Raw genomic sequence first — 13,251 nt, 5'->3', positions numbered from 1 at the left:
AAAAAACATTTAAATTTTATCAATGTATTATGACTGCACTTTATAATCAGAATTATAACAAAAATATTGAACAATTTAGACTCATGCCAAAAGAAAAATTCCAGTGCCAGCATTTAAATTTGTATCTCAAATCTATAATCACACTTGATCTACCTAAACAATATTCCATAACCTTAGTAAATGATTCCAACAATCCTAATTTATATTTCTGAAAATATAATTCAGGAAAGCATAATTCCATAATACTTTAAGACAACAGTTATATAAATTTCTACTACTTTTATCAATTTAAAGTAATATACTTTATATATGATAATATTTATTGAATTAAAAATAGACTGTTCTAAGTATCTTACAAGTACTAACTCATTTAAATCTCCCAATAATTTCACAAAGTTCTAGTTATTATTCCCACTTTAGATGAGGATACTAAAACACAAACAGGTTAAAGTAACTTAACCAGCAAAATAAAGAACAGAGCCAAGATTCAAATTCACATAATGTGTTGTCTCCAAATTCCATGACATGAAACCTCTCCAAGAAGAAAAAAGATCTCTGCTTTTGTTGAATGGTATAAATTATCATTGGCCTTGTGCCATGGTTTTCTTTAGATGGAGGATTGGATATATAGACGAGAGGAAAGATGGCTTATTTGTGATCTAGTTTATGCTACCACATAAACTTAAGTTTATTAATTTGCCAATGGATAAGCAGAACACTAAAATCAAAGAATGAGAAAGCAAACCAGAAAAGGGTAAGGCTAAGTCAACATTTTCTTATTTTTAAATTTACTTATAGTTAATTTAAATAAATATTTTGTGGCAGCCAAAGTGAACACACAATTCAACCCAGCAAAACACTATGAAGTTGGGGGTAGAGAGGGAGCTGGCGAATAATATGCACTTAATTACAATAAAGACTTTTTATAAAATTACTACAAAAGGAAAAAATATACATAATGCCAAGCTGCCAAAGAAAATCTAAAACAAAACACTCCTCCCAAGTAAAACTAGAAATACTTATACTCTGATTAAAAATATATAAAGTCAAATTCAACATAGATAATGATTATTTTAAGTGTTCCTGGCCAGTTCCTTCCTCAGGAGCCCTCTGTTCTTTGATGCAAAGTGGACTATACCTCTCTAGAAAGTGTTTTCAGCAAAAATTAGAACATATAACAGCAAACAATTGTTTTTTCTGTACTAAGTACTAATGGAAAACCAAATGGTTTAATAGGAAGCAAGATGTGCTTTTGGAGTTATCAACTTTCAGCAAAACAAAAGAGCAACTATTTTCAAAATGAATTTAACTTTCCCCCTTCATAATTAGTAAGGATTAACATTAAATAGATTTTATGTCTTAAAAAAAAATCCTGGGCCCTCCCCAGTGGCACAGTGGGTTAAAGCACAGTACTAAGAAGCTAACACCACTTCAGCATGAGTTCCATCCCTGCCTGCCCCAGAGGTGACCACATGGTGCTGCTCCCCTCAGCAGTGTACTGTCAGTCATCCTGTTCTGCTCCCCACGCTGTCTCTGATGAATCCTCTCACCACCCTTGCACTTCTGGCCTATATCCCAGTTCTGTATGCATAAGTAAATAAATCTTAAAAAAAGAAAATCCCTGCTGAGTATACTAGGGCCTATAAGATATACTTTTAGTCTACGTAGCACCTCACACCTCCCCCTACCAGGTACACTTCATATATGATACAATTAAAGGTAGGCCCTCAGGTTGTGTGATGTAATAGTACTAAGTACTTGAACAGAACCTTTCCAAATTACAATTTTTTTTTTTAATTCTGCTATAGAATCAAGAGGAAAATACATTACCTGTATATCAGGATAGTCAGAGATCAGAGCCCCTTCTTTGTTGTAGGTATAAACTACAAAATCTTTGGGCAAAAGGTCACTGAAAGAATAAAACATACCACTTAAAATTATTTTATCTATTTACAGCTGATACAACTCATAAGGCATTATTCCTAGAAGAAATAGGCAGGAATAAAAGCTTGCACTTGATAATTATTTAAATAAAGAGCTAACATGAAACTACAAGTTCATAAATAGTCTTGAACCTGAAATCATCTGCATTAGTTCCTCATGAGAAGGGTGAAATTATATGTTTGTTGTTAAGATCATGATGCTGGTTCCAAACAACTTCACACACATAAGTAATACCTCAAATTTCCAATAAATCTCTTAAAAAAGAATAAATTAGGTTATATATTATAATACATTATGTTTCTAGGAAAAAAACATGTCTGTACTACTTTCTAGAAGTTATATGTAAACAGGAAGTACTCATTGCCTTAACAGAGGTACAGAGGTAAAAGAGTTGTTGAAGGAAACAATTACTACTGACTCCTACAGCTTCCTTCCATTTAAGGGAACTCAGCAGTTATGCAACATAGGTTAAAATAGGGTTATCTTTGTTAAAGAAAAACTTATTCAATGACACTTGTTAAAGATGGTAAGGCCAACTTAGGGTCATCACAAAAGATATACAAACCACTTCAATGTTACCCTGGGGAAAAGAGCTCATGCTCAACTCCAACAGAACACAAGCAAATAGATATTTCCAAGATTTGGGTTAGTAAGTGTAGAACATTATTAAGAGGAAATATCAGTGTTGAGGGAGGTTATAGCTAAACTGATCTAGCAGAATTCTTGCTTTAGACAGGCAGGGTGACAGAAATCACTAGGAAGGTAGTGGCAGGTCAGGAACCTACACAGACATCCAACAATCAACTATGGAGGGTAGAAAGTGCTTGCTAAAACTGGACTTCACAAGGGGATGCACTGATGGGTCCAGGTTCAGGAAGCTGACTAAAGTTAATCAAGCAAAGAAACTTGCTCAGTTTCCCCTCCTAGTCACATAAAGAGAGACATTCTTTTCCGTGAGCAATAAAAATCCAATTTCTCAAGACAGATAGCCAAGTCAAGAATTCACCACCAGATTTTGCCTATAATACCTGTGGATTTGGATGGATTTCTCTCTGTTCAAGGTCCCCTGAGGTAATTCTGGACCTGCCAGAAATGGACCTCTTTTACTCACTCATAAGTCAGGAATCCCTATAAACCCAGGATGGTCTCATTTTCCAAGAGGGGCTTTATAAACATTGGTTCCTTAAAGCCTGCCTGAGTCCCTTAAAGCTGTATGGTCATAGCTGACTCAAGGCATATTGCTCTCAAATGTGACATGCTAATCAAAGTATTAGGAACATAACGAACGTTTCCAGTTATGTACTAACTGTAGGTGAATAAAATCTTGCTTGAACTTCTAATTAAATTACCATAAAAATAATACACTCTCTAAGAATTTCCAAATTTTGAAGGGATCAGATAGGGAGAAAAGATGAATGCTTCTATTCTGTTTACAATTTTCAATCATTTGCTGTTCTATGAACTGCCTCCTCTCTGTGAAGTACATGCTTTCCACACTTATACCTGCTGTTTGTCAAGTTTCTCCTACTTCATGATAGCTTCTTTCAACTGGTTGGAGCAGAAAAGGAACACGAGGAAGAAAAGAGCTGGCACAGGAATCTCATGACAATTAGCTGGGATTAGGCACACACACGCAAGGACACAGCAGCAATAAACACACTCTATTACAAAACTTTTATGACAATACAATAAATGGGATAAAAGTTATGAAAATGTTTTATAAGCTGAAAACTATGCAAACATAAGGAACTTATATCTTATTGAAATCATTTTAATTCACCTCTCCTTGCGGAAAAGCAGAGCAGGAGAAAATATTTAGATCTATTAGTTGTTCATATAGATCTAATTTACATTAAGAGGAACCTCTTCGTGGAGTTTTGAGCATTGAAAGACACATATAAAACTATCTGGTACAGAACACTGGAAATGTTCAGTAAGTCCATTAAATACAGCAGCAGGCTACAAAAAGTCTCACTCTGAAATTATCTACACTGCCTGCAATTCTAACAGGGAAGTTTAAACCCTTTGAATCAACATCAAGTCCTAAGATAAAAAGTGCTACACAAACTTGAGGAAACACAAAAAAATCTCAAAAAGCTTGCTAAAACACAGAATGCTTAAAATTTTGACAGAAAAATGTCTAAGAATTGAACAGAAGGAAAACTGATCCTAGCAATACAATACCAACAAGAATTCCTCACATACCATTCTCTGAGACAGAGTCCTACAGCTCACTACTCCTTTTCACATGGGAGTAAAGTCCTTCAATGACCTTTATTTTTTTTTCAGATTTTCATACAAAACTTGGCAAGGAATAAAAAGAACTACACACAAGCAATTAAGAGGGAGAGGACAAAAAATAAGGTACCACAAAAAAAGGTAACCTCAGGAGTCTGGCCACCTTCTTGTAAAGTTTTGTCCTGGTTTCCTGGAGTGCTTATACCTGCTTTCATACTTCACTGTAAGGAAAACTGCTGTGCATATCTAAGTTTATGGTTTGGGAGATCATGATGGGCATTTTCAAAAATAAGTAAAATTCAGATTATTGTGACCACTCCCAAAACTGTGATTCATTCTAGGGTTGGAAAGAATTTGAATTTCTGACAAACTCCCAGGTCATGCTTTTGGTGGTGATTCCAGGACACTCTGAATTCCATTTCCCTGACAACAAAACTCCATAGCCCATCATTCATCCTACAGTGTAAATGGTTTTATTAGGTAGTCTTTTTTACTGGGATGGTTCACTCAGGATTTGAAAGTTTTATTACACACGAAAAAGGAACAAGGGAACAGGACAGGCCACAGGAACTTGGCACTTTAAAAAGGCTGTCGAAGAACACAGAATGCAAAGTAGGACCAGAAATGAGCCAAAATGAGAAGGGATTAAAAGGGGAGTGAGAGGGAGAGTACTACAGTGGAGGATTATAGGTGCTTTGGTGGTAGCAAAATAAGGTGAGCATACCTGACAGGAAGAAATCCTATGTTGAGAAAAAACTTACAAGAGTGAAAAGTAAGAATATCTCACTAAATCAATAATAATAATTAATAAAAAAAATAAAGAGAGGGGGAAATGAGAGACTATTCTTATGAACTGAATGGGTATCCTCCTCCCCCAAATTCATATGTTGAAGCCCTAGCCTCAGTGGGGCTGTATTGGATGATGGTGTCAGTACAAATGTGATTATGGCTACATGAGGTGAGGTGAGGCTCATGCCAACAAGAACAATGTCCTTAAAAGAAAAAGCCAAGGAAAATCTGTTCCTCCTCCCCCAGCCCACTCTGAGCCCCAGGAAAGGCCACATGAGGATACAAGGAGAAGATGGCCCCCTGCAATCCAAGTGAGGAGCCCTCATAAAACCCCCAACCCCAGTAGTACCATGATCCTGGGTTTTCAGCCTCTAAAACTACAAGAAAAAAACTTCTGCTAATTCATTTGGTTACATGTCTGGTGTCATTTTTTGTTATAGCAGCTAGACTGACAGTACTAAAGTACTGCCACTAAAAGTTTTCTTCTTAAATACAAGTGTCACTTAAACTTATTTTCCCTTGCTCTATTTCAAAGGAAATACAAAATAGTGTGATTTTTAAGATATATTTTTTATTAATATCTTTTACATCATTGTGTAGTCCCATAAAGTTCCCACCACCATGAACCATCACCATAATTCCTTGTGCTTTTCTCACCTCGTCTAGTTCCTTGTCCTTCCCCTCCCTCACCATGCTTCTACTCATGATTCTCACTTTTTATCAATCTATTAAACATTTAACTACAAAAGAAATACACCACCAAAGGGGGAAAAACTACTAAAAACTCAAAGTAAAATAAATTCCTTACTTGTTCCTTTTCAAGTGAATAATATGTTCTTTTCCTTCAGCTTGAATGACATAAGATACCTAAATGGAGAAAGGGAGAAAAGAACAGTAATAGACCAAAATACTTTTCAACAAGTATGTGTAGGACTCTGGAAATTCCATTTTGAATTAAGACAAATTGGCGCTGATTGAAAGTGTTTTACAGAGGAACTTTATATCTGCTCAAACAATAAAAATATACTATGATCACCTCACTACTTCATTAGCCAGAAATGTTTAACATGATCTTTAGAAATAGGAGATTCAACTTTACCATAACTCTTTAGTTTATAAGAAAAAAAAAAAAAAGAGCAATGAACAGACTCAACAAATATTATCAGTACAAGTGCTCCCTCATTTTTCCTACTTCTATAAAACAGGGGCATTAACTCAACAATTCACATTATTCACTGAAACACTGCTGAAAATAATAGTCTTGTCTTTTTTTAAAAAAGGTAAAATTTGACCCCGCCCGGAGGTGATCCACATGGTGCAAGAGACTTCTTCTGACTTGCCTATTTCTCAAGAGATAACTTACCTCCTACAGTATAGCAGTATCTGTTTTAAAATAGACACACAGATAAATGAAATTGACTAGAGAGCTCAGAAATAAATCTGCTCAATTAACTTAGGAAATAGGAGCCAAGAGTATACAATGGGGAAAGGACAATTTCTTCAAAAAATAGGGTTGAGTAAACTGGACAGCCACATATTAAAGAATAAACTTGAACCACTATCTTATACCATACACAAAAATTAGCTCAAAATAAATTAAAGACTTAAAAGTAAGGCCTAGGCCCACCATGGTGGCGCAGTGGGTTACAGCACAGCACTGAGAATCTAAAAGCCGCTTCCGCCTGAATTTGATTCCCGCCTGCCCTGGAGGTGACCACATGGTGTGGCAGAACTCTCCTGGCCCGCCCTCAGCAGTGTACTTCGTCGATCTGCCTGTTCTGCACCCCATTCTGTCTCTGGTGAAGCCTCTCGCTGCCCCTGAGCCTCTGGCCTGTACCCCAGTTCTGTATGAACAAATAAATAAATCTTTAAAAAAAAGAAAAAAAAGTAAGGCCTAAATCATAAAAGCCCTAGTAGGAAACACAATAAGCTTCCTGACATTAATCTTAGTAGTGATTTTTGGGGTTTGACAGAGCATCAAACGTAAATAAGTAGGACTATGTCTAACCAGAAAGCTTTGACACAGCAAAAGAAACTACTAACAAAATGAAAAAGCAACCTACTTAGTAGTGGAAAATTTTTGCAAATCATATATCTGAGTAGGATATATGTCATTCAAGCTGAAGCATAACCAAAATATAAAGTACTCAGAAAAAATAATAATAATAAACAACCTAATTAAAAAATGGAAGTAATCCAAATAAATGTCATTCTTTAAAATAGACATTTCAACAAGGCATATGAAAAGGTACCACTGTCACCAGTCATTAGGGAAATGCAACTAAAAACTGCAATGAGATATCACCTCACACCTATAGAATGGTTATTATCAAAAAAAGACAATAATAAATGTTGGCAAGAATATGGGAAAAAAGGAAACCCCGGAGGGAAGTGCACAGGGCTATGGTAATGGCACACGGGTGACTCGGTGATGGGAAACCCAAGGGGATTACAATTGAGATGAAAAAATACATACACAAAATGATGTAAAAATAAACTATTATATAAAAATAATAATACTAAATAAAAATAAATAAAATTAAGAAAAATAAAACCCAATAGAGTTTGAGTAAAAACCTTGAAGTGATGAGAAAAAAAGATAAAGTAATTTTACAAGTGAAGGAAGTGAAGGTTCCTGTCCACTCATTGTATAAAATCGTTGCAAAAAAATAAATAAATAAAAGTGTAACTACATTAAAAAAAAAAAAAAGGAACCCTTGTTGGTGAGAATGTAAGTTAGCGTAGCCACTACAGAAAAGTGTAGCCACTACAGAAAACAGCCAAGAAGGCTCCTCAAAAAAATTGAAACCAGAACTAAAATATGCTGCAGCAATTCCACTTCTGGGTATTTATATGAAGAAAACTAAAATACTAACTCAAAAAGATATCAGCATGCCAGGTTCACTGTAGCATTATTTACTAGAAGACATAGAAGCAATCTAAGTTTTATGGATGGATAAACAGATAAAAAAAAATGAGTGTTTTAGACAGACAGTGGAATAATATTCAGCCATTGAAAAAAGAAGTCTTGCTACCTGCAACTACATAGAAGGACCTTAAGAGAACAATGTAAGTGAAATAAGTCAGACAGAGAAAGACAAATACAACATGCTCTCACTTACTTGTAGAATCTAAATAAAAGAAACAAACTCATAGATACAGAAAACAAACTGGTGGTTGCCAGAAGTGCGGGAGGAGCATAAAAGGGAAACAAAGTGGAGAAAGGGTGTCAAAAGGTACAAATTGGCCCTCCCTGGTGGCGCAGTGGGTTAAAGCACTGCATTGAGAAGCTAAAGCAACTTCTGCATGAGTTCGATCCCAGCCTGCCCCGGAGGTGACTACATGGCGTGACAGACCTCTCCTGACCCGTCTGCTGCTCCCCTCAGCAGTGTACTTCTTCGATCTGCCTGTTCTACTCCCCACTCTGTCTCTGGTGAAGCCTCTCACCACCCCTGAGCCTCTGGCCTGTACCCCAGTTCTGTATGTACAAATAAATAAATCTTTAAAAAAAAAAAAAGGTACAAATTTTCCTTTATATTATAAATAAATAAGTCATATATGCATAAAATAGAGAAGCAACTTACCTCTTTTGAATAGGGCCTAGGGGCTTCTCTTCGTTCTCTAATTAATCTCCAAGGAGTTATAATTTCATAAGACGAGAGATGTGAGCTCTGCTCAAAACCTAAAGGATAATAACAAATATCTAAAAAGTAAACTTAAAAACTTCATTATACCAAAACATGGAAATCATACGATGAACGTTCAAGTCACTAAAAAATTATCTGCTTTCCAGGCCCTCCCTGGTGGCACAGCACTAAGACGCTAAAGCCACTTCAGCATCAGTTATCCCCGCCCAGGAGGTGACCCACAAGGTGACTCAGACCTCTCCTGACCCACCCCAAGTGAGGCAGACCTCTCCTGCCTGACCCACCTGCTGCTCCCCTCAGCAGTGTACTTTGTCAACTGCCCTGTTCTGCTCCCTACTCTGTCTCTGGTGAATCCTCTCACCGCCCCTGCACCTCTGGCCTGTACCTCAATTGTGTATGCATAAATAAATAAATCTTTTTAAAAAATTATCTGCTTTCCTATGTCAAAGTAGATATATTTTACATAAGTTTTTGCATGAAAATAATAATATACTACCCAAGTATGAAAGAAACAAAATATACTTCCTAAAAAAGGATCAGTCTTTACCCAAAGTACAAACACAAAAAGCATTGTCAAATATATTTCACTGTAAATCATAACTCTTGTTCTCAAAAGATATCTTAAGATATAAACAGAATATAATAAGTGTTTTGGTGGGGAAGTAGAGGGAAGCATCTGTAGTAGTCTGCCACTACTCACTCACCTGCCATTTCCCACCCTCACTCAACATGAATGACACCCCCTGGTTAGTGGAATACCAACACATTAGGTAAGAACAATAAAAGGGAAAGTGACCTGGCCTGCCCCACAGATTGACTCTGTTAAATACACATTCAGCAATGCAACAAGTATGTTAAATGAAACTACTGTCATTAATGCATCATAAAAGAAAAACATTTATTTAAATTTTATTCAGAGAAAAGAACTCAAATAACCATGCAGACATATTCCCAATGCTAATTCTCTTCATTTTACCATAGAGTGGAAGCATAAATAGGACAGATACTAAAGTGGCAACCCAAGCAAAATTTAATATAATCATAACTACTCATGCAACTCCCTTAGAAAGACACCCCCTGTTGGAGTATGTACAGTCACTCAATGTATCCAATACAATCTCTTCTTCCAGCATCACTGCTGATAACCAATTTGTTCAGCAAACTTGATGAAGTCAATGGTCACCATTTTAAAGGCCAAGAATGAAATATCCATCTCTCTCTATAAAAACCACATTCAATACAAGGAAGTTTAGGAGTGGCAGAAAGACTAAGAAAATTCAGTCTCATCTTCCACCTAGCAGATTAATGAAAAAACAAATTCACTGAGTGGAGTGCAATGTACATACCCATTTGGATATTAATTCAAATAAATCAGTGAAAAAAAATTCTGAAACAATCAGGGAAAGTATAGCACTATATAGATATCTGATGATATTCAGGAATTGCTATTTATTTTTTAGGTGTAATAAATATATTGTGATACAATTCTTTTCTAAAAGCCCTTATATCTTAAAGATATCTTTGAATATCCAAAAACAAAATGATACATTTAGGGCTTATACTACAATAAAAAACCTATGGTCTTAACAGATGCATATTTCATATGCCTGGATAGAAAAATCTTTAATCCCAAAATAACTTAAGTACAGAACTATTTCTTCATCCAACATAAATCATTCAATGACCATGAATTTTCCCAAATTCCTAAAAATTTCTCAAATTCCTTAAAAACTATTAAGAATAAATGTCTTACTAATTTCATTCTGGATCACAGCAATCTGTTCACCTACTAGGGCAGTCACTCTAAAAGTGGTGGCAGAAATAAAATGTTTTCAGTGAGTAACAGATTAGAAGCTCTGTGTGATAAAAAGTAAATCACCCTGCACATTTATTTGCAGCTTCCTGAAGTAAATTTACAGGAAAGGACACAGCTAATAGATACAGATGTTGTTACATTAGACACTGAATCATATGCAACTAACCTAAAATTTTTTCATCATAATTCAGAAGTAAACATCACAGAGAAAAGGAAATGCCTCAAAACAGAGAACAAGTACGCAAGCAAATATTTAGAGGATACTCATTTTTAAGTAGATTAAATGACTATATAAGGTCACATAGCTAGTTTAAAACCAAGGCTAAAACTATTGACCTTTTAACCCTATTACTAGCAAAAAATTTAAGTTCAATATAGGAATTTTATATTCAAAATTCTTTCCTTCCTTTTTAAGTACAATTGTTGTTTCAGAAAATAAAAAAGCTACAGTTAACCATTTATTTTTAAAAGGCTTTCAAAATGGCAGCACCCAAAAATAACATCTATGTAATAACTATAATTCTGATATTGACTTCTTGGTTTTAAAATCCAAGAATCTATTTTCTGAGATGCCCAAGAGTTCCAACATATTATAAGAAATGCATATATTTGGGTTAATCACTTAAAAATAGTAACACCAGTTTTAGGAAAAGCTTCCATCCCCTTTTTTTGTAGAGTTTCTTCAGTCTAGTTCTGGTTTCTTTTTTATTTTCTCCTGTTCATACCTTGCATAAATTTTTCACAAATTTTCTTTATACTTTTCTAGTCCAAACAGTAGCAATATCTCATGGGGACCAAAATAATACATTTTCCACATTACTACAAAGGAAATTCATTAACATTATTTCCTTAAAGATTCAACCTCAACACTACTGACACTATGGGCCAGATAATTCTTAGTGGAGACAGGTGTTGTCCTGTCCAAGATGGGATGTTTACTAGCATCCTGGACTCCACCCAATATATACCAGAACTACCACCAGTGAGACAATTAAAAATATTTCCAGATGCCCTATGGGGAAAACCTGCTCTGAGTTGAAAACTGTTATGAAAAAATGCAGCTCACGATAAAAATTTAAAATATTAGGCCCTCCCCGGTGGCGCAACGGGTTAGGATGCAGCACCGGGAATCGGCAGCAGCCGTTTCAGTGCGAGTACCATCCCGAGCCAGAGAGGTGATCCACCTGGCATGGCAGACCTCTCCGGACCGGCCCGCTGCTCCCCTCAGCAGTGTACTTCGTCAGTCAGCCTGTTCTGCTCCCCGCTCTGTCTCTGGTGAATCCTCTCACCCTTCGCATCTCTGGCCTGTACCCCAGTTCTATACAAATAAATAAATTTTTTAAAAAATTAAATATTAATTCAACCAATTCTACGGAGAATATACAGGGCTATATTAGAATTTGGCAGACAAAGTACACAATCAAACATCATATTACTAGAAAATATGGGGAGGAGATTAAAGTAAGAGTTGGAACATGAAATGTAGAGTCTTCAATTTAATAAAGGAAAGGAAAAGGTGTTAAAAAGTTTTATTTCTTTCTTCCTCTCTTTTGATCTTCTACTACAATGAGTCTTAGAGAAAGTCTAGCTGGTTTATAATGGTAACTCTACTAGAAGGAAATAAGTTAAAAGAATTCTACCTAATTGCAAAGCAAACAAATGTGAAAGCTCAGTCAGGGGCGTTTCTTTTTCCCTTCCTGACTACTATGTAAGCAAACAGACTTTAAGTACCTACACTATACAAAATAATCCATGTTGAATAATGCAATTCAGTTGTCTAAATTGTTTCTTAAAGAGAAATTTCTGTAAGTTGATTCACACAGTTATTTTGATTCACATATTTCCATCCCATTCACAAGTCAATCTAAAATAAGCATATATCATATATTAATGAAATCTTCAAGTATACTTAAAAATTCTACTGCCATGTCCTATATTTTCATACATTTAGTGTTATAATTTTGATTTTACACTTACCCACCTTTAGATTTAAAAATAAGCAGGGCATTTGCTATATTTGTAAGTGTCCCTTTTGGAAAAACACAAACCTTTCAAGATATATTGCCTCAGAAAATATAAGCTCCTCGAATAAGGAATTTAAAACAAAGGACAGTATCTTAGTATGTCTTTCCTGCAGTAGCTGTTAGTACTTAAGACATTTGTGTTCATGTCACAAAACTACATAGTTTTCAAGACAAAGAAAGAATATAGATGGTGCAAGAGGAAAAATGCAGATAACCTACAAATTCACTGCCATCAGTAACTTCTCTGACGAAACCCTATAAGCCAGGAGAGAATAGAATACATATTCAAAATAGTTAAAAATAAAAACTACCAGGAAAGAATACAATATACAGCAAGACTCGCCTTCAGCTACAAGGAAGAAATAAAAGGCTTTATTTTATAGAAATAATGAAGCTGAAGGATTTTGCAAATACAAAACTACCCTTATTTAAAAAAAAAAAATGCTTAATGGAGCTCTCCTATCTAAATCAAAGGGGAAATTCTCCTATCTAAATCAAAGGGGAAAAAAATCCTCAGGAAGTTGAACAAGGAAATAACTAGAAAACTAAAGACAACTGGGAGTGGCAATCTTCATATATCAATAATCACCTTAAATGTAAACAGATTCAGCTTAGCAATCAAATAGGTACAGACTGGCTAGGTGGATCAGACAAAATCCAACTTTATACTGTCTCCAGGATACTATCTGAGCTCTAAAAATAAACACGGGCTCAAAGTAAATGGCTGGAATCCTAGAAACAAATGGGACACCCCCCACCCCCAAAAAAGGCAAGGACAGCCGGACTTATATTA

The 13,251-nt window shown here is 35.5% G+C and overlaps 1 protein-coding gene across 1 annotated transcript in view; it reads right to left on the bottom strand.

The window, feature by feature from the left end:
* ADAM9 (ADAM metallopeptidase domain 9) overlaps positions 1-13,251 on the bottom strand; it is a 72,425-nt gene that overhangs the window by 50,962 nt on the left and 8,212 nt on the right. The window contains exons 2-4 of the mRNA XM_004682261.2: positions 8,556-8,653; positions 5,780-5,838; positions 1,831-1,909 (exon numbers count right to left, since the gene is read on the bottom strand). Coding sequence (XP_004682318.1) covers positions 1,831-1,909; positions 5,780-5,838; positions 8,556-8,653 — 236 coding nt within the window. The remainder of the gene's footprint in view (positions 1-1,830; positions 1,910-5,779; positions 5,839-8,555; positions 8,654-13,251) is intronic.

This window comes from Condylura cristata, unplaced genomic scaffold, assembly GCF_000260355.1.
Source record: "Condylura cristata isolate star-nosed mole 26May11 unplaced genomic scaffold, ConCri1.0 scaffold00014, whole genome shotgun sequence".
Taxonomy (NCBI): Eukaryota; Metazoa; Chordata; class Mammalia; order Eulipotyphla; family Talpidae; genus Condylura; species Condylura cristata.
This window is presented reverse-complemented; position numbering and strand designations above follow the sequence as displayed.